General features: G+C 46.5%; 2 protein-coding genes across 6 annotated transcripts in view; one reads left to right on the top strand and one right to left on the bottom strand.

Annotated features, from left to right (window-relative positions):
* Nucleotides 1-22,395, top strand: part of LOC133381949 (H-2 class II histocompatibility antigen, E-D alpha chain-like) — a 411,219-nt gene that overhangs the window by 52,796 nt on the left and 336,028 nt on the right. The gene's annotated exons all lie outside the window — the stretch shown is intronic.
* The window catches only part of LOC133381930 (zinc finger protein 135-like), a 56,253-nt gene that overhangs the window by 4,546 nt on the left and 29,312 nt on the right, over nucleotides 1-22,395 (bottom strand). For 4 of the 5 annotated variants that reach the window (XM_061621528.1, XM_061621529.1, XM_061621526.1 and 1 more), the window contains one exon: nucleotides 16,035-18,490. In XM_061621528.1, coding sequence (XP_061477512.1) covers nucleotides 17,253-18,490 — 1,238 coding nt within the window. In that variant the 3' untranslated portion in view covers nucleotides 16,035-17,252. Of the gene's footprint in view, nucleotides 1-16,034; nucleotides 18,491-22,395 lie in introns of those variants that run through there. The other variant, XM_061621530.1, reaches the window with a different exon arrangement.

Below are 22,395 nucleotides of genomic sequence, written 5' to 3'. Positions count from 1 at the left end.
AAGATGGATTTAGAAACGGAAGACACACCAGATATCATATTGCAAACATACGTTGGATAATGGAACAGACCAAGGAATTTCAGAAGAAAATCACCCTGTGCTTTATAGATTACAGCAAAGCCTTTGACTGTGTAGATCATGAAGAACTATGGAATGCTTTAAAAGAAATGGGGGTGCCACAGCATCTGATTGTCCTGATGCGCAACCTATACTCTGAACAAGAGGCTACTGTAAGGACAGAATATGGAGAAATGGATTGGTTCCCCATCGTAAAGGGTGTGAGACAGGGGTGCATTTTATCACCCTACTTGTTCAATCTATATGTTGAACATATCATACAGAAAGCGGGATTGGACCAAGATGAAGGAGGTGTAAAAATTGGAGGGAGAAATATGAATCATTTAAGATATGCGGATGATACCATTCTACTAGTAGAAACCAATAATGATTTGAAATGAATGCTGATGAAAATTAAAGAGGAAAGCACAAAAGCAGGACTACAGCTGAAAGTCAAGAAGCTGAAAGTAATGACAACATAAGATTTATGTAACTTTAAAGTTGGCAACGAGGACACTGAAAACATCCAGGATTATCAATACCCTGGTACAGTCATTAACCAAAATGGAGACAATAGTCAAGAAATCAGAAGGCTAGGACTGGGGAGAGCAGCTATGAGAGAACTAGAAAAGGTCCTCAAATGCAAAGATGTGTCACTGAACACTGAAGTCAGGATCATTCAGACCATGGTATTCTTGATCTCTATGTACGGATGTGAAAGTTGGACAGTGAAAAGAAAAATCCACTCATTTGAAATGTGGTGTTGGAGTAGAGATTTACGGGTACCATGGACCGTGAAAAAGGCCAATAATTGGGTGTTACAACAAATTAAACCATAACTGTCACTAGAAGCTCTCTCAGGATACCCTATACCATCCCAAAAGCCAATTCCACACCCAGGGCAACTGACTCAGGCAAAATATCTTTCTTTGTCAAGATTGTGCCCGCTCACAACAGCCCTGCAGGGTAGGAGATTGCCACCACCCATTATACTGGTTAACCACCCTCAGCCAAAGGGAAACTCTGAGCCCAGAAAACTTGCCAATAATTACAAGCAGCAAGAGCCAAACAGACAGTCCTTGCTCTGAAGCCTTTAGCCAAAATACCCAATTCACACAGTACTCATGGTCAGTGGCCAAGGTACTGGCTCAGAGCCAACCCTCTCCTGCATGAACACACACTGGTAAATAGAAATAACTTTATTGAAGAAGAGGTGCACAGTTACAGCAGCAAAATAGTTCCTTAATATCAACACTCAGAAGGGGCAAGGTAAAACACAGGGAGTTCAGTATCAACAGAAAAGCAAGAAAGCTATCTAGCCTAGTCTCTCCTTACACACAGGTAGACAGTTGCGCAGCCCCCTCTCCTCAGAGAGAGGAACAGTCAGGAGAGTTGATGCAAAAGGGAACCTCAGCAGGCACCATCAGATAGGCATGATGGGCCCAGGAGAGGAACGAATGATAAGGTTTGAGCCCCATACTTATGGCAAACTGCCCAGCAACAGGCCGGATCCAATTAACCAATCGGGAAACTTCTTCATGAAAAAAGGGCCCATCAATCTCCTGGCCCAATGGAACATCCTCCCTAAAACTTCAAGGGCTTTACGACCTTGATGGAGCCTGGCTTCTACAGATAAGGGGGTGTTAGGGTGGGCCTCTGATTACCAGCAGCTGGGAGATAAAACTGCCAACTCAGAGCTCTAATACAGAAGCCAAATGTTAACCTGCTAAGATCCCACATTAACAAAGGAAACCCCACAATTCTTTGCTACACAACCATCCTGAATTCAGGTTTCCATGACACTTTGGACACATACTGAGAAGACATGACTCACTCCAAAAGACAAGAGGAAGGCCAAACAAGAGATGGATCGATTCCATAAAGGAAGCCACAGACCTGAACTTACAAGATCTGAACAGGGTGGTTCATGACAGATGCTATTGGATGTCGCTGATTCATAGGGTCGCCATAGGTCATAATCGACTTGAAGGCACATAACCAGGGCCGGTTCTAAAGGATGGCCAGGTTGGGCACTGGCCTGAGGGCCCCAGAGCTACAGGAGCCCCTGAGGGCCCCTCTGCTCCCTTTCCTTGATCTGCACCCCCCACGCCCCCCACTTACCTGTCAGCTGGCCTTCTAACATTGCCCTTAATGAAGATGGCAGCTGCAGCTTCCCGAAATTACTGAAGCCGCTGCCACCATCTTAGTTGATGGCAGATATGTGCCCGCATAGCACGCATGTGTGCCATCAACAAAGATGGTGGCGGAGGCTTCATTCCCCTTAGGGAAACCACGGTCGCCTTCTCCATTAAGGGCTAAGGTAATGATTAGACAGGTAGGGGGCCATGGAGGTGGGGGGCATGCACACATACACTCACGTGCGCACACCCACCCACCCACCAGGGGGGCCAGGGCAAGTGATGCCCAAGGGCCCCAGCATGCCTGGAGCCGACCCTGCACATAACACCCACACACCTGCACTATGTGAGTTGTGCTTTAATTGATCCAAGACAGCCCAGTGCCCTACAAACCTCTATGGGAGGAAATATCCTTCAAAGCTGGGCTGAGATATGCAGCCTTTGTGCCTCATCCACCATCAGGAAAAAGCCTGCAGTGGACCAGCCAAACAGCTGTACACCTGAGAAGACCAATATCCTGGAGGTAAGTGGTGACTTAGGATCAGGTAGATACTTGAGCTAAAACGTGGGTTCCCCACTACCGAGTAAAAGGATTTTGAGGTGCTAAAGAAAAGCTGACTCTTCAGACTGGTGGCAGCAACAGAGGGAGAGTGTTGGTTGTAGGCCTTGCAGTAAGTTAAAGAGGGCTCTGGCTGGGAAGCGCAGGGTGTGCTGTCCTAGGATCCCAGAATTATCCGCACTAAATTGGCCCCCCAGAGTCTTCTTGTCTGGGGAAAGGGGGTGTAGGAAATGATGGCAGCTCTACCGGATAATCTGAAATGCATAGTGGGTCCGATTTACGAAGCACAGGTGCTAGGAACGGAGTAAGAAGGCTATCCTTAACCTCCCCTAATTGTAACAGAACAGGTCGCCATCTCATGAATCACCCGCATGATCTCCTTGTACAGAGCTCTCTCGTCTGGATCCAGCTGAGCCTGTTCCTCTTGGGTGAAGTGAAAGGACACTTCCTCAAAGGTCACCAGTCCCTGGAAGAAGAAAACAATTGCCTTCCTCATTAATACTCTCAGGAATGGCGTGGACATCATCTGCCCTCCACTTGCACTCTGAAGAGAGAAAGGGGTAAGGGGATCTTTTCCTTTAGTGTTCACAAATCATCTTAGGTCCAGATGGCATCCACCTGAGAGGTCTTAAAACAACCCAGATGTGACATTGCTGATCTTCTAAGAAAAATATGTACCTTCTCCAAAAGACTTGCTACCATTTGGACTGGCAAATGTATTACAATTTGAAAGCCAAAAGGATTCAGAAGGTATCTGGGAAATCAGAGGCCTATTAGCTGTTCTGGAAAAGGACTGGGAAATATTATTAGACAGAATTACCAAACATGGAGTGGAATATAGCAATCATGGGATACGAGGAGATATGCTCTCATGCATCAGGAAGTGTTTAAAGATCAGGAAGGAGAAAGTAGGAACAAATCAATAGTTCTCCCAATGGAGGGATGTAAGAAGTGCCCCCCCCCGCCAATCATCAGGATTAGGACCTCTGCTTTTAAACTTGTTTCTAAATGACATGGATTTGGGGTGAGAAGTGAAGTAACCAAGTTTACTGTTGATATCAAGTTCAGGGTGATTAAAATAAAGAGGGATTGTGAGGAACTCCAAAAGGAACTGTCCAAGCAGGCTTGGCTATTAAAGAGCAAATGCAATTAAATGTAAGCAAGCGTAAAGGGATGCACAGAAGTAAAAAAATCCATACTGAACCGGTGGTGACTGACAGGAGAGAGAGACCTTGAGGTCATAGTGGATGCCTCAATTAAGATACTGATGTTATAGCTATGAAATTGGTGGATTCCATGTGAGGGATCATTAAGACACAGTTTGAAAATAAAACTGCCAATATCATAATGCCATTATACACATCTAAGATGTGATCCTCCTTGGAATGCTGTCTTCAGTTCTGGTTGCCTGACTGCAAAAATAGCATTCTAGGGGTGGAAGAGGTAGAGAAATGGGCAAACAAAATGATCAAGGGTGGCAACATTTGAGGATTTTTGCTGTAGAGAAAAAGCTTAGAGGAGACATGATAGAGTGTATGATCACACCAGACATTTAAAGCACATTGAACACATCATCAAATATTTATGGCATGGCCTTAGGCCGTCGCAGATGAACAATCATTTTCATACATCTATTAAAACAATCATACATCAAATATACAAACCACTAGACATGCTTGAAATAATGCAGGATATGACAGTAATGCCTAGCTATCCGTCTATCCGGCTCGTACCTTGTAAGGCCTAGCCTGATATTACCCTGTGTGGTTTGCCATGTCTGAGTGTTTTACCCGTGACTTTTGTGTTGCTAGGGCATAATGAGGTACCCTGTATGTGACCATATAATCATTATCAGCTAGAAGGAAGGGGATCATCGGCCTGGGGATCATCCTGTAGTTTAATCATGTCTCCTAAAAATGTGTCCCTAGGATGAACATATAGGGAGCATTCAAGCAGATAGTGGGGCAAATCTTCTACCACTCCGGCTCCACATTGAACACAAATGTAAAGCACATGGCTTCCCCCAACGAATCCTGGATAATAGTTTTTCCTCACTGCGCTACATTCCCAGCACCCTTCATAAACTAGAACTCCCAGGACTCTTTGGAGGAAGCCACATGCTTTCAATGTACAGTGTGGATGTGCCATAAAGGTGCTTGGTGTGGAGAAACTGGATAACACCCTCTGATTTGGTAGGGACCTTACACCTGGTGTAGGAAGAGGGAGGGAAGTAGCTCCCACCAATTTGCACCCATTTCAGGAAAAATGTCACTCGCTAAGCAGTTTGTTTGCCAGGCTACCCTGAGACGAGGAGGGCAGGGCCACGTTTCTGCTTTCCTGAATTAAATTGGGGAGGACTGGCAGAATGGAATTAATGACAGAACAGCCTCACTATTCAAACTATCGCAGCTGAACCAAAGGAGAAAGGAGGACATAGGAAGAAGCGGCCCATTTAGCGCACTGTCGTCTCCTTAGCTCTGCCCCGACTACGAGGCGCCTCCATCTGCAAGCTGAAGGCCTCGAAATTCATCAGCAGAACCGCAGATGTTCCGAGGGATGCTTCGATCCGGCCCACCACAGCCAGCGCAGCCCAGGGGAGAGGCGGACGGGACGGGGCGGAGCTGCAGCCTCCGATCGGGAGGGTCTGCGGGGCGGGGCGCTTCAGGGGGCTCCTCGCCCTCTCCCACCCGCCCCATTGCCTACCTTTGGCTCGAGGCTCCCTCCGCGCAGCCCCGCTCGCCAGCATCGCTGCGCGCAAAGGGGGCTCCTCCGGCGCTTCCAGCCTGCAGTCCTCGCAGGGAGGCGGGGCGGGAGAGGGACGTCCCTCCCTCCTTTGCGCTCTTTCCTTCCGCTGGGTGGTCCTTGGTTAACCCTTGAAGAGCCAAGCGGCCGAAGTCCCTCGGCTGCTTCGCACAGAGGGGAGGCGGTCCGTCCTCGCTTGCGCGGCGCTCTTCCGGAGCTCCCAGCAGAGAAAGGCTTCTTCAAGGGTGGGGTTGGGGGAGCTACCAGGCTTTGCTCTAGAGCCTCAGCCGGGGCAAGGGAACCTTCCCCTTTAAGCCGGTGGACGGAATGGATTGTCATTGGCCCAGCAGGGGCGCCCCCCCTCTTGTCCCACCAGTGAGCTGCCTGCCTGGGCCGGGCTTGTAAAGGTTTTCTGCGGGAGGTCGCTCTGGCACTCGCAGCGGAGGGAGCATGTTAGTCATCTTGCCCCCACACACACATTTACTTCTACCCCAGGATCCTCCACATGAGCTCAAGATGGCCTAAAGCAGGAACAGGGAACCACTGGGAGCCCTCCAGATGTTGCTGGATCCCAACTCCCATCAACCCCAGGTAGCATAATCATTGGCCAGGGTTGAGAGGAGTTGGTCTCCAGGACCATCTGGAGGATCACAGGTTGTCCACTCATGGCCTAAAAGTCCTCCCCTTCATCCTTACAACAACCCTGTGAGGTAGATTTGCCTGGCTGTAGGTTAACGCTTCTGTCTAGAATGATGACAATTGTTACTTATATGTTATTATAAATGAATAAATGAATAAGCATGCCGTCATAAAATGCTTTAGTCCAACTGCTTCCAATGGAAATGGGCAGAATGGTTTCTAACAAACGGAGACTTGTCAAAGACATAACAGGTTGCCTGAGCTGCTGCCTACTCTGCTTTTGTGGGACTTTGGCTAGGGTGTAAAGAGGGCGCAGGAAAGGCAGCGGCGGACTCAGATTCCTCTGGTAGTTATTGGAGGAGGAGATGCAATCCTCTCCCCCCTCCCCCAATTCTCCGCTGGAAATCAGACCAAGAGCCCCTTCTTGCCTTTTATATGATTTTGCCCCTCTTAAGGATGAAAGAAGGAACGTTTTTGTCAGTTCTGTCCCCTATGCTGTTCAACATGTACATGAAACCACCGTTGGGCGCGGTCATCCGGAGCTTTGGAGTGCGTTGCCATCAGTATGCTGATGACACGCAGCTCTATTTCTCCTTTTCATCTTTTTCAGGTGAGGCTGTCAATGTGCTGAACCAGTGCCTGGCTGCGACAATGGACTGGATGAGGGCTAATAAACTGAGGCTCAGTCCAGACAAGACTGAGATGCTGCTAGTGGGTGGTTCTTCTGACCGAATGGTGGATGTCCAACCTGTCCTGGATGGGGTTGCACTCCCCCTGAAGGAGCAGGTTTGTAGCTTGGGGGTTCTCCTAGAACCATCTCTGTCACTTGAGGCTCAGGTAACCTCAGTGGCACGGAGTGCCTTCCACCAACTTCATTTGGTGGTCCAACTACGTCCCTATCTGGACAGGGATAATCTGGATTCAGCTGTCCATGCTCTGGTAACCTCTAAGTTAGATTACTGCAATGCGCTCTATGTGGGGCTGCTTTTGAAGACAGTTTGGAAACTGCAGCTTGTGCAAAATGCAGCAGCCAGATTGGCAAAAGGGACCAGACGGTGTGAACATATAAAACCAATTCTGTCCCACTTGCATTGGCTGCCTGTATGTTTCTGAGCTCGATTCAAGGTGCTGGTTTTAACTGAAAAACCAGAGCTCCTCCTCCTCTCTTGGTCAGCTGCCTCCCAAGTCTTTCAGGGTCAGGAATCCCAAGTCTCTCTCTCTGTCTGTCTGTCTGTCTGTCGCTCTCTCTCTCTCTCTCACACACACACACACACAAAGCAAAATAGAAAACAAACCTACAATCGGTTCAACTAATTCCTGGCACTGACAACAGGAACATCAAGACTGCCACTGACAACCGAAATAGGAAACAACAAACAGAAAATGGAGGGGGATCAAGCAGTTGTTGTCACCTGCAAGGTGTGCGCTATGTTCATCTTCTTGACGGAAACCAGACGCGATTACACTTGCAGCAAGTGCAGATTGGTGGCACTCCTAGAAGAAAAGGTCAGGGGGCTACAGCAACGCATCGACACCCTGCAACTTAGCAGAGAAGATGAGGACTTCCTCGATAGAACACAGGAGGAACTAAGGGAATGACATAAACCACTGTCAGGTGGATTCACAACTGGTTGGAAAACCGTACTCAAAGAGTGGTCGTCGGTGGCTCTGCTTCGGGCTGGAAGGAGGTCTCGAGTGGAGTGCCACAGGGTTCTGTCCTAGGGCCGATACTCTTCAACATTTTTATCAATGACTTAGATGATGGGGTGGAGGGAAGCCTTATGAAGTTTGCGGATGACATGAAACTGGGAGGGATAGCTAACACAATGGAAGACAGGAATAAAATCCAAAGGGACCTAGATAGACTAGGAAATTGGGCTGAAATTAATAAAATGACATTCAATAAAGACAAATGCAAGATTCTACATTTAGGCCACAAAAACAAAATGCATGGGTACAGGATGGGAAATACCCGGCTTAGCAGTAGTGCGTGTGAGAAGGACCTTGGAATTGTAGTGGATCGCAAGTCGAACATGACCCAGCAGTGTGATGCTGCGGCAAAAAAGGCAAAAGCGGTTTTGGGATGCATAAACAGAGCTATAGTTTCCAGGTCGAGGGAAGTAATAGTCCCACTATATTCTGCATTAATCAGGCCTCATCTGGAATACTGCGTTCAGTTCTGGGCGCCTCATTTTAAGAAAGATATAGACAAGTTGGAGCGGGTTCAGAAGAGGGCGACGAGGATGATAGCCGGTATGGAGAACAAGTCTTATGAGGAAAGGTTGAAGGAACTTGGCATGTTCAATCTGGTGAAGAGAAGGCTGAGGGGTGACATGATCGCACTCTTTAAGTACCTGAAGGGCTGTCACATAGAGGAGGGTACAGATTTGTTCTCTGCTGCCCCAGAGGGTAGAACTAGGTCTAATGGGACTAGGTCTAATGGTTTTAAGTTGCTGGAGCATAGATTCAGATTGGGCATTAGAAGGAACTTCTTGACAGTAAGGGCAGTTCGGCAATGGAACCGACTGCCTAGGGAGGTGGTGGGATCCCCTTCACTGGATGTCTTCAAGCAGAGGCTGGACAGCTATCTGCGGGAGATGCTCTAGCTGTGGATTTCCTGCTGTGAGCAGGGGGTTGGACTCGATAGCCTACAAGGCCCCTTCCAACTCGATGATTCTATCGTCTGGGCCAACGCATGTGGCAGGACACACACTTGATCTTGTCTCCTGTCCAGGACAGGAAGAAGGTGATCTGAGAGTGGAGGGGTTCTTAGTGACTTTGTTGTCATGGACAGATCATCACCTGACAAGGTTTAGACTTTGTGCCCCAGCAACCTTTGCAGGGGTGAAGGCCGATTAAAAGAGTCTGCCCCCAGAGACTCATGGATCCACATGGTTTCCTGAATGCTCTGGGGAATATTTAAAGCATGGCTGGCAATACTGCCGAAGTCCTGGTCAATCTCTGGAATACGGAGGTGACTAGGGCCGTGGACACTATTGCTCCAAAGCGCCCTCTCTCACCGGGAAGGCCCATAATACACCTTGGTATACTGAACCCTTGGGCCTGATGAAACGGCAGGGACGATGGCTAGAGCAATAATGGAGAAGAACTCAGTCCGCTTCCGATCCAATACAGGCTAGAGCTCATTTTTGAACCTATCATGTGGCGGTGATGGCAGCGAGGAAAGTGAACTTCTCTGCCACCATTGCGTCTGCTCAGTGTCGTCCAGCGATGTTTTTCCGGTGGTCTGGGGTCTTTGGGGCCCTGGCCCTACATGAGACTCTGAGCCCTCAGTCAGTCGCTGTGACATGTTTGTGAGGCACTTTGCAGATAAAATTGCTCACATTCGGACTGACTTGGACTCCTCATTAACTACAGTTGTGCCAGATGTCATAAGAACATAAGAACATAAGAAGAGCCTGCTGGATCAGGCCAGTGGCCCATCTAGTCCAGCATCCTGTTCTCACAGTGGCCAACCAGGTGCCTGGGGGAAGCCCGCAAGCAGGACCCGAGTGCAAGAACACTCTCCCCTCCTGAGGCTTCCGGCAACTGGTTTTCAGAAGCATGCTGCCTCTGACTAGGGTGGCACAGCACAGCCATCATGGCTAGTAGCCATTGATAGCCCTGTCCTCCATGAATTGGTCTAATCTTCTTTTAAAGCCGTCCAAGCTGGTGGCCATTACTGCATCTTGTGGGAGCAAATTCCATTGTTTAACTATGCGCTGAGTAAAGAAGTACTTCCTTTTGTCTGTCCTGAATTTTCCAACATTCAGCTTCTTTGAATGTCCACGAGTTCTAGTATTATGAGAGAGGGAGAAGAACTTTTCTCTATCCACTTTCTCAATGCCATGCATAATTTTATACACTTCTATCATGTCTCCTCTGACCCGCCTTTTCTCTAAACTAAAAAGCCCTAAATGCTGCAACCTTTCCTCGTAAGGGAGTCGCTCCATCCCCTTGATCATTCTGGTTGCCCTCTTCTGAACCTTTTCCAACTCTAGAATATCCTTTTTGAGATGAGGCGACCAGAACTGTACACAGTATTCCAAATGCGGCCGCACCATAGATTTATACAACGGCATTATGATATCGGCTGTTTTATTTTCAATACCTTTCCTAATTATCGCTAGCATGGAATTTGCCTTTTTCACAGCTGCCGCACACTGGGTCAACATTTTCATCGTGCTGTCCACTACAACCCCGAGGTCTCTCTCCTGGTCGGTCACCGCCAGTTCAGACCCCATGAGCGTATATGTGAAATTCAGATTTTTTGCTCCAATATGCATAATTTTACACTTGTTTATATTGAATTGCATTTGCCATTTTTCTGCCCATTCACTCAGTTTGGAGAGGTCTTTTTGGAGCTCTTCGCAATCCCTTTTTGTTTTAACAACCCTGAACAATTTAGTGTCGTCAGCAAACTTGGCCACTTCACTGCTCACTCCTAATTCTAGGTCATTAATGAACAAGTTGAAAAGTACAGGTCCCAATACCGATCCTTGAGGGACTCCACTTTCTACAGCCCTCCATTGGGAGAACTGTCCGTTGATTCCTACTCTCTGCTTTCTGCTTCTTAACCAATTCCTTATCCACAAGAGGACCTCTCCTCTTATTCCATGACTGCTAAGCTTCCTCAAAAGTCTTTGGTGAGGTACCTTGTCAAACGCTTTTTGAAAGTCTAAGTACACTATGTCCACTGGATCACCTCTATCTATATGCTTGTTGACACTCTCAAAGAATTCTAATAGGTTACTGAGACAGGACTTTCCCTTGCAGAAGCCATGCTGGCTCTGCTTCAGCAAGGCTTGTTCTTCTATGTGCTTAGTTAATCTAGCTTTAATCATACTTTCTACCAGTTTTCCAGGGACAGAAGTTAAGCTAACTGGCCTGTAATTTCCGGGATCCCCTCTGGATCCCTTTTTGAAGATTGGCGTTACATTTGCCACTTTCCAGTCCTCAGGCATGGAGGAGGACCCAAGGGACAAGTTACATATTTTAGTTAGCAGATCAGCAATTTGACCTTTGAGTTCTTTGAGAACTCTCGGGTGGATGCCATCCGGGCCTGGTGATTTGTCAGTTTTTATATTGTCCATTAAGCCTAGAACTTCCTCTCTCGTTACCACTATTTGTCTCAGTTCCTCAGAATCCCTTCCTGCAAATGTTAGTTCAGGGATCTGCCCCATATCTTCCACTGTGAAGACAGATGCAAAGAATTCATTTAGCTTCTCTGCAATCTCCTTATCGTTCTTTAGTACACCTTTGACTCCCTTATCATCCAAGGGTCCAATCGCCTCCCTGGATGGTCTCCTGCTTTGAATGTATTGATAGAATTTTTTGTTGTTCGTTTTTATGTTCTTAGCAATGTGCTCCTCAAATTCTTTTTAGCATCCCTTATTGTCTTCTTGCATTTCTTTTGCCAGAGTTTGTGTTCTTTTTTATTTTCTTCATTCGGACAAGACTTCCATTTTCTGAAGGAAGATTTTTTGCCTCTAAGAGCTTCCTTGACTTTGCTCGTTAACCATGCTGGCATCTTCTTGGCCCTGGCGGTACCTTTTCTGATATGTGGTATGCACTCCAGTTGAGCTTCTAATAGAGTTTTTTCAAACAACTTCCAAGCATTTTCGAGTGATGTGACCCTCTGGACTTTGTTTTTCAGCCTTCTTTTTACCAATCCCCTCATTTTTGTGAAGTTTCCTCTTTTGAGGTCAAATGTGACCGTGTTGGATTTTCTTGGCAATTGGCCAGTTACATGTATGTTTAATTTAATAGCACTGTGCTCACTGCTCCCAATCGGTTCAACAACACTTACATCTCGCACCAGGTCCCGGTCCCCACTAAGGATTAAGTCCAGGGTTGCCGTCCCTCTGGTCGGTTCCATGACCAACTGGTCTAGGGAATAGTCATTTAGAATATCTAGAAACTTTGCTTCTTTGTCATGACTGGAACACATATGCAGCCAGTCTATGTCCAGGTAGTTGAAGTCACCCATTACTACCACATTTCCTAGTTTGGATGCTTCCTCAATTTCATATCTCATCTCAAGGTCTCCCTGAGCATTTTGATCAGGGGGACGATAGATCGTTCCCAGTATTAAGTCCCTCCTGGGGCATGGTATCACCACCCACAACGATTCTGTGGAGGAGTCTGCCTCTTTTGGGGTTTCGAGCTTGCTGGATTCAATGCCTTCTTTCACGTATAGAGCGACTCCGCCACCAATACGTCCTTCCCTGTCCTTCCGATATAGTTGATATCCAGGGATAACCGTATCCCACTGGTTTTCTCCATTCCACCAGGTCTCCGTTATGCTCTCTTTATCAATGCTCTCCTCTAAGACCAAGCACTCCAGTTCTCCCATCTTGGTTCGGAGGCTCCTAGCATTAGCGTAGAGGCACTTGTAATCAGTGTCTCTCTTCAAGTGTCTTTGGCACTTGTGGTTAGGCCTGTGGTAATTTTGCTCTTCTGAATTTATATCCTGTGCCCCTGCTCTCACAATGCCTACTTCTAGGCCTACCCCTTTTAAAATTTCATCATTTTTTTGGTTTTTATCCCAGGGGGGAGGTTTAATCCGAACCGGACCTTTCTCAGCTCCTGTCGGGTTTCCCCCCTCAGTCAGTTTAAAAGCTGCTCTGCCAACTTTTTAATTTTAAGTGCCAGCAGTCTGGTTCCATTCTGGTTCAAGTGGAGCCCGTCCCTTTTGTACAGGCCCGGCTTGTCCCAAAATGTTCCCCAGTGCCTAACAAATCCAAACCCTTCCACCTGACACCATCGTCTCATCCACGCATTGAGACTGCAAAGCTGTGCCTGTCTGGCTGGTCCTGTGCGTGGAACCGGTAGCATTTCAGAGAAAGCCACCTCGGAGGTCCTGACTTTCAGCATCCTACCTAGCAACCTAAATTTTGCTTCCAGGACCTCACGGCTGCATTTCCCCATGTCGTTGGTGCCAACGTGCACCACGACCACTGACTCCTTCCCAGCACTGTCTACCAAACTATCTAAACAACGGGCGATATCCGCAACCTTCGCACCAGGCAGGCAAAACACCTTGCGGTCTACACGCCCATCACACACCCCACTGTCTATGTTCCTAATGATCGAATCACCCACTACAAGGATCCCTCCACCCCCTGGAGATATATCCTCGGCACGAGAGGATAGCTGCTCATCCCCCAAGGAATGGGTCCCTTCTAGGGGATCGTTTCCCTCTTCCTCGGCTGGATGCTCTCCTTCCCCGAGACCATCGTTCTCCATGATAACAGGACAGCTATCATCGTTGGAGTTGGACACAGCTATAAAATCCCTAAAGGCCTCCTCCACACACCTCTCTGCCTCTCTCAGCTTTTCCAGGTCCGCCACCTTGGCCTCAAGGAAATGAAGTCGTTCCCGGAGAGCCAGGAGCTCATTGCACCGAGAGCATACCCACGACTGCTGTCCAACAGGCAGATAGTCGTACATGCTGCAGGCGGTGCAAAACACTGGAAAGCCCCCACACCCCTGCTGGCTTCTTACCTGCATAGTTTTGTTTAAGGTTTATTACGTCAATGGGTTGGAGACTGCGGTTTAGTTGAGGTCAGGGAACAGACGGGCAGAGTGGGGGGCCCTGGCCTCCTTGCCCTGCTGCCGAACTCGCTCTGCTGCTTAACTCGCCTTGACGCTTTGTCAGCTGGGGCTCCCTCTAGCTCGTGGAGCAGGCTCCCTCGCTAGGGTGCTCTGACTTTATATGTGTGGCTGGTTCCTCCCAGCTACTGCTGCCAGCCAATGATGTGTTACTTGAGGCTGATGGCTATCAGCTGGGGCTTAACTCTTTAGTATTCTCTCAGGCTTCCTTCCTGAGCGAGGGGCGGGGCTGTTTAAGCTTTTGGCTGCTTTTAATCTCAGCAAGGGGCTGCACCTTCCAGGCAAGTCTTTTGTGTTTGTTGTTTTCCCACCTAGAACAGCCTGACCTTTCTTTAACCTAGGGAAACAGAGCTTGTGGTTGTGTTTCAGGAAGGCTGAAGCTGCCCTTTTTAGCAAGGACTGAGCTGACTCTCTCCCTGTATGTAACCTGAACTATCATTTGCAGGAAGGGATTCTGAGGAACTGAGACAAATAGTGGTAACGAGAGAGGAAGTTCTAGGCTTAATGGACAATATAAAAACTGACAAATCACCGGGCCCGGATGGCATCCACCCGAGAGTTCTCAAAGAACTCAAAGGTGAAATTGCTGATCTGCTAACTAAAATATGTAACTTGTCCCTTGGGTCCGCCTCTGTGCCTGAGGACTGGAAAGTGGCAAATGCAACACCAATATTCAAAAAGGGATCCAGAGGGGATCCTGGAAATTACAGGCCAGTTAGCTTAACTTCTGTCCCTGGAAAACTGGTAGAAAGTATGATTAAAGGTAGATTAACTAAGCACATAGAAGAACAAGCCTTGCTGAAGCAGAGCCAGCATGGCTTCTGCAAGGGAAAGTCCTGTCTCAGTAACCTATTAGAATTCTTTGAGAGTGTCAACAAGCATATAGATAGAGGTGATCCAGTGGACATAGTGTACTTAGACTTTCAAAAAGCGTTTGACAAGGTACCTCACCAAAGGCTTCTGAGGAAGCTTAGCAGTCATGGAATAAGAGGAGAGGTCCTCTTGTGGATAAGGAATTGGTTAAGAAGCAGAAAGCAGAGAGTAGGAATCAACGGACAGTTCTCCCAATGGAGGGCTGTAGAAAGTGGAGTCCCTCAAGGATCGGTATTGGGACCTGTACTTTTCAACTTGTTCATTAATGACCTAGAATTAGGAGTGAGCAGTGAAGTGGCCAAATTTGCTGATGACACCAAATTGTTCAGGGTTGTTAAAACAAAAAGGGATTGCGAAGAGCTCCAAAAAGACCTCTCCAAACTGAGTGAATGGGCAGAAAAATGGCAAATGCAATTCAATATAAACAAGTGTAAAATTATGCACATTGGAGCAAAAAATCTTAATTTCACATATACGCTCATGGGGTCTGAACTGGCGGTGCCCGACCAGGAGAGAGACCTCGGGGTTGTAGTGGACAGCACGATGAAAATGTCGACCCAGTGTGCGGCAGCTGTGAAAAAGGCAAATTCCATGCTAGCGATAATTAGGAAAGGTATTGAAAATAAAACAGCCGATATCATAATGCCGTTGTATAAATCTATGGTGCGGCCGCATTTGGAATACTGTGTACAGTTCTGGTCGCCTCATCTCAAAAAGGATATTCTAGAGTTGGAAAAGGTTCAGAAGAGGGCAACCAGAATGATCAAGGGGATGGAGCGACTCCCTTACGAGGAAAGGTTGCAGCATTTGGGGCTTTTTAGTTTAGAGAAAAGGCGGGTCAGAGGAGACATGATAGAAGTGTATAAAATTATGCATGGCATTGAGAAAGTGGATAGAGAAAAGTTCTTCTCCCTCTCTCATAATACTAGAACTCGTGGACACTCAGAGAAGCTGAATGTTGGAAGATTCAGGACAGACAAAAGGAAGTACTTCTTTACTCAGCGCATAGTTAAACAATGGAATTTGCTCCCACAAGATGCAGTAATGGCCACCAGCTTGGACGGCTTTAAAAGAAGATTAGACCAATTCATGGAGGACAGGGCTATCAATGGCTACTAGCCATGATGGCTGTGCTGTGCCACCCTAGTCAGAGGCAGCATGCTTCTGAAAACCAGTTGCCGGAAGCCTCAGGAGGGGAGAGTGTTCTTGCACTCGGGTCCTGCTTGCGGGCTTCCCCCAGGCACCTGGTTGGCCACTGTGAGAACAGGATGCTGGACTAGATGGGTCACTGGCTTGATCCAGCAGGCTCTTCTTATGTTCTCATTAAAACAAATATACAATTTAAAACACATATTTTAAAAAACAATTTAAAACACAATTTTAAAATTTAAAACAATATAAAAACAATTTGTAACGGCAGTATAAGGTAGAGTGCCACCACCCCTTAGACTGGTTAACCATCCTGAGCCAAGGGGAAGCTCAGAGCCCAGAAAACTTGCCAAGGATGACAGACAGCAAGAGCCAGACAGACACTCCTTGCCCTGGAGCCTTTAGGCAAAATCCCCAATTCACACAGTAGTCGTGGTCAGTGGCCAAGGTGCCGGTTCAGAGCTAAGCCTCTCCTGAATGAACGCACACTGGGAAATAGAAGTAACTTCATGAAAGAACGACACAGGAGCTTGCTTCGTGCTGTGCTGCATGGGTGGGATTTCACCTGAGGGAGCAGCAGGGAAGAGTCAATCATGGCAGGGATGGTGCAGTGTCCCCCCAACTGCCTTGGTATTTCCAATTGGCCCCATATCCAAGGTGATGGACCCAAACCCTGGCTGGGATTAGTTCCCCCTCCCCATAGTGATCTCTCTCTCTCTCTCTCCTCCCCCCCCGCCTGCAGCCCTCATCAGTTAGACTTGGCTGCTCTGTGGGCATCCCATCATTCTCCCTGTGGGAGACCATCTTTCCATGCTCAGAGGATGCAGACTTTCCAGAAGGATAGTACGACAATATTCTGCTACACTGCACCCTCCCGCAAGAACCATCCCTTGCTTGCCTTTCATTACCTTTTTTGAGGGGGGGGGAGGAAATGAGGGGATGTCCCTTTTTTGGTTGATTGACAGTTATACCTGCCTGCTTTATACTTATTTGTACATCTCTTCTAGAAATAGTGTACTTTCAATCCCCCGGGCAGGGCCTGAGCTGCCTCTTGAAACAACAGAGAACATAGTCATGCTGTGAGGACTGGATGTTAGCCTTCAACCCAGGGATGCGGAACATCTGGCCCCGAGGGCGGGGCAAATGTGGCCCTCCAGACCTTTCTATCTGGCCCTTGGAACTCGATTCACTAGAAAAAACAATAATGCTGGGAAAAACAGAAGGGAGTAGAAAAAGAGGAAGGCCAAAGAAGAGATGGACTGACTCCATCAAGGAAGCCACAGACCTGAACTTACAAGATCTGAACAGGGAGGTTCATGACAGATGCTCTTGGAGGTCACTGATTCATAGGGTCACCATAAGTCTTAATCAACTTGAAGTCACATAACAACAAACTTTTCAAAGCATTGATAAATCTCTTCCCTTGTACAGATCCTTTGATGCGCCTGAAGGTAGCCATTCTGATGAAAGGTCTTTCAACACTACAAGCATTTATAAGGTTTGTCTCCTGTGTGAGTTCTTTGATGCCAAGTAAGGTGGCCACTCTGAATGAAGCTCTTTCCACACTCCAAGCATTGATAAGGTTTGTCCCCTGTGTGAATTCTTTGATGCGAAGTAAGGTTGCTACTGTCACTGAAGCTCTTTCCACACTCAAAGCATTGATAAGGTTTGTCTCCTGTGTGAGTTCTTTGATGCAAAATAAGGTGGCTACTCCGACTGAAGCTCTTTCCACACTCCAAGCATTTATAAGGTTTGTCTCCTGTGTGAGTTCTTTGATGCACAGTAAGGCTACAACTCTGACTGAAGCTCTTTCCACACTCCAAGCATTGATAAGGTTTGTCCCCTGTGTGAATTCTTTGATGCGAAGTAAGGTGGCTACTGTCACTGAAGCTCTTTCCACACTCGAAGCATTGATAAGGTTTGTCTCCTGTGTGAGTTCTTTTATGTTTACTAAAGGCACTACTGTCACTGAAGCTCTTTCCACACTCCAAGCATTGATAAGGTTTGTCCCCTGTGTGAGTTCTTTTATGTTTACTAAAGGCACTACTGTCACTGAAGCTCTTTCCACACTCCAAGCATTCATAAGGTTTGTCCCCTGTGTGAGTTCTTTGATGCAAAATAAGGTGGCTACTCTGACTGAAGCTCTTTCCACACTCGAAGCATTTATAAGGTTTGTCCCCTGTGTGAGTTCTTTTATGTTTACTAAAGGCACTACTGTCACTGAAGCTCTTGCCACACTCCAAGCATTCATAAGGTTTGTCTCCTGTGTGACATCTCTGATGCCTAGTAAGGTGGCTACTCCGACTGAAGCTCTTTCCACACTCCAAGCATTTATAAGGTTTGTCCCCTGTGTGAATTCTTTCATGTTTACTAAGGGTGCTATAGTGACTGAAGCTCTTTCCACACTCGAAGCATTTATAAGGTTTGTCTCCTGTGTGACTTCTTTGATGCGAAGTAAGGTGGCTACTCCACTTGAAGCTCTTTCCACACTCAAAGCATTGATAAGGTTTGTCTCCTGTGTGAGTTCTTTGATGCGAAGTAAGGTGGCTACTCCACCTGAAGCTCTTTCCACACTCCAAGCATGTATGAGGTTTGTCCCCTGTGTGAGTCTGTCGCTCCTCTTGTCTCTTTGCTCCATCTTGACTCCTCAGTTTCTGATCAGCTTTTTCCAGTGATACTTCAGATGGTTCTCCCTCAGCCTTGACTCCCCAGATGTATCCTGATGGAATGAAAAGGAAAGGAGATAAAATGCTGTGGAGAAATCCTGTGAATATATTATGATTTGTACTTTGAAAACATATTTCTGGGAGCTCTGTTGATATCAGAGGTTAACTGTCAAAGCTTGAGGCCTTGTACAGAGTTAGTTTAGCAGTAGGTGCTTGGTAACAGGTTGTGAAAAGAGTCACAGAGAAACAATTATAACAAAGATCTGCTCAGTTGTTCCTCCATTTAAGGTGGACAGCCCAGTACTTATTAACAGCTGGAATTTACAAACCTAGGATGGATCCTGTCTGACAGGAACATGGCCCTTTCCACTGCCCAGAGGGCAGCTCGCATCCCCTCCCTCCCTCCCAAAAAGATTAACCCCCTGTTACCTGCAACACAAGACAGTGCTGGAAGATGAGACCCCCAGGACAGATGGCACTCTGTGAGCTACTGGGGAAGAACAAAGGACAAGTACGAGTAGTGCTGTGACTAATGACGCAGCTGGGTCAAAGCACAAAGGAAGCCCAGAGTCTGATGCGCATAGATGCGAAAGGAGAGTCTGGAGTAGCACGACGCACACAACAGGAACATGGAATGTGAGAAGCATGAACCAGGGAAAGTTAGAAATTGTCAAGCAAGAAATAGAACGCATCAACATTAGAACAGTTGGCGTGAGTGAATTAAAATAAGAACATAAGAAGAGCCTGCTGGATCAGGCCAGTGGCCCATCTAGTCCAGCATCCTGTTCTCACAGTGGCCAACCAGGTGCCTGGGGGAAGCCCGCAAGCAGGACCCGAGTGCAAGAACACTCTCCCCTCCTGAGGCTTCCGGCAACTGGTTTTCAGAAGCATGCTGCCTCTGACTAGGGTGGCACAGCACAGCCATCATGGCTAGTAGCCATTGATAGCCCTGTCCTCCATGAATTGGTCTAATCTTCTTTTAAAGCCGTCCAAGCTGGTGGCCATTACTGCATCTTGTGGGAGCAAATTCCATTGTTTAACTATGCGCTGAGTAAAGAAGTACTTCCTTTTGTCTGTCCTGAATCTTCCAACATTCAGCTTCTCTGAGTGTCCACGAGTTCTAGTATTATGAGAGAGGGAGAAGAACTTTTCTCTATCCACTTTCTCAATGCCATGCATAATTTTATACACTTCTATCATGTCTCCTCTGACCTGCCTTTTCTCTAAACTAAAAAGCCCCAAATGCTGCAACCTTTCCTCGTAAGGGAGTCGCTCCATCCCCTTGATCATTCTGGTTGCCCTCTTCTGAACCTTTTCCAACTCTAGAATATCCTTTTTGAGATGAGGCGACCAGAACTGTACACAGTATTCCAAATGCGGCCGCACCATAGATTTATATAACGGCATTATGATATCGGCTGTTTTATTTTCAATACCTTTCCTAATTATCGCTAGCATGGAATTTGCCTTTTTCACAGCTGCCGCACACTGGGTCGACATTTTCATCGTGCTGTCCACTACAACCCCGAGGTCTCTCTCCTGGTCGGTCACCGCCAGTTCAGACCCCATGAGCGTATATGTGAAATTCAGATTTTTTGCTCCAATATGCATAATTTTACACTTGTTTATATTGAATTGCATTTGCCATTTTTCCGCCCATTCACTCAGTTTGGAGAGGTCTTTTTGGAGCTCTTCGCAATCCCTTTTTGTTTTAACAACCCTGAACAATTTAGTGTCATCAGCAAACTTGGCCACTTCACTGCTCACTCCTAATTCTAGGTCATTAATGAACAAGTTGAAAAGTACAGGTCCCAATACCGATCCTTGAGGGACTCCACTTTCTATAGCCCTCCATTGGGAGAACTGTCCGTTGATTCCTACTCTCTGCTTTCTGCTTCTTAACCAATTCCTTATCCACAAGAGGACCTCTCCTCTGATTCCATGACTGCTAAGCTTCCTCAGAAGCCTTTGGTGAGGTACCTTGTCAAACGCTTTTTGAAAGTCTAAGTACACTATGTCCACTGGATCACCTCTATCTATATGCTTGTTGACACTCTCAAAGAATTATAATAGGTTACTGAGACAGAACTTTCCCTTGCAGAAGCCATGCTGGCTCTGCTTCAGCAAGGCTTGTTCTTCTATGTGCTTAGTTAATCTAGCTTTAATCATACTTTCTACCAGTTTTCCAGGGACAGAAGTTAAGCTAACTGGCCTGTAATTTCCAGGATCCCCTCTGGATCCCTTTTTGAAGATTGGCGTTACATTTGCCACTTTCCAGTCCTCAGGCACGGAGGAGGACCCAAGGGACAAGTTACATATTTTAGTTAGCAGATCAGCAATTTCACCTTTGAGTTCTTTGAGAACTCTCAGGTGGATGCCATCCGGGCCCGGTGATTTGTCAGTTTTTATATTGTCCATTAAGCTTAGAACTTCCTCTCTCATTACCACTATTTGTCTTAGTTCCTCAGAATCCCTTCCTGCAAATGTTAGTTCAGGTTCAGGGAATGGGCCATTTTCGGGGAACTACACAATATTTTATGCAGGAAACTAGAAATTAAGAAGAAACGGGGTTGCTGTATAGTGAGAAGCAATTAGGAAGTATAATGCAAGGTCTGAGGGAGTGATATCAATGAGATTTAATGGGAAACTTATCAACATAACCATCCTCTCAGTCTATGCTCCAATGGCGAACACAGAAGAAGAGGAAATTGAGAGATTTTATGCAGAAGTACAGGAAGAAATTAACGGGAAATTAAAGATGTCAGGATGACAGATTCATTCATGGAGGAACTGTATGATGAAAAACCAGCAATTTTGGAATGTGAGGTGAAAGCTGCTCTTAAAATACTTGGAAGAAATAATCACCAGGAACAGATGGCATACCAATAGAGTTGCTACAAGGTACTGAGACTGAATCTCTCCAAATTTTGACAGAACTTTGTCAACAAATATGGTCCACAGACTGGAAGTGTTTTATACATAACAACTCCAAAGAAAGGGGATCCCAGGGAATGCAATAATTGTAAAACTATTGCCTTAATATGCCATGCAAATAAAGTAAAGCCTCTTACCATATATGGAGCGAGAAGTGCCAGATGTCCAAGCTGGATTTAGAAAGGGAAGAGGCACCAGAGATCATATCGCAAACATACGTTGGAAAATGGAATGGACCAAGGAATTTCAGAAGAAAATCTTTGACAGTGTAGATCATGAAAAACTATGGAATGCTTTAAAAGCAATGAGGGTGCCACAGCATCTGATTGTCCTGATGCACAACCTATACTCTGGACGAGAGGCTACTGTAAGGACAGAATATGGAGAAACCGATGGGGTCCCCATCGGAAAAGGTGTAAGACAGGGGTGTATTTTATCACCCTATTTATTTAATCTATACGCAGAACATATCATACGGAAAGCAGGATTGGACCAAGAAGAAGGAGGTGTGAAAATTGGAGGGAGAAATATCAATAACTTAAGATATGCAGATGATACCATACTACTAGCAGAAACCAGTAATGATTTGAAACGAATGCTGATGAAAGTTAAAGAGGAAAGCACAAAAGCAGGACTACAGCTGAACGTCAAGAAGACTAAAGTAATGACAACAGCAGATTTATGTAACTTTACAGTGGACAATGAGGACATTGAACTTGTCAAGGATTATCAATACCTCGGCACAGTCATTAACCAAAAGGGAGACAACAGTCAAGAAATCAGAAGAAGGCTAAGACTGGGGAGGGCAGCTGTGAGAGAACTAGAAAAGGTCCTCAAGTGCAAAGATGTATCACTGAACGCTAAAGTCAGGATCATTCAGACCATGGTATTTCCGATCTCTGTGTATGAATGTGAAAGTTGGACAGTGAAAAGAAAAATCAACTCATTTGAAATGTGGTGTTGGAGGAGTTTTGCAGGTACCATGAACTGTGAAAAAGACCAATAATTGGGTGTCAGAACAAAT

This window comes from Rhineura floridana, chromosome 3 (genome assembly GCF_030035675.1).
Source record: "Rhineura floridana isolate rRhiFlo1 chromosome 3, rRhiFlo1.hap2, whole genome shotgun sequence".
NCBI lineage: Eukaryota > Metazoa > Chordata > Lepidosauria > Squamata > Rhineuridae > Rhineura > Rhineura floridana.
The sequence above is the reverse complement of the archived record's forward strand: the minus strand, read 5'-3'. Positions and strand labels throughout refer to the sequence as shown.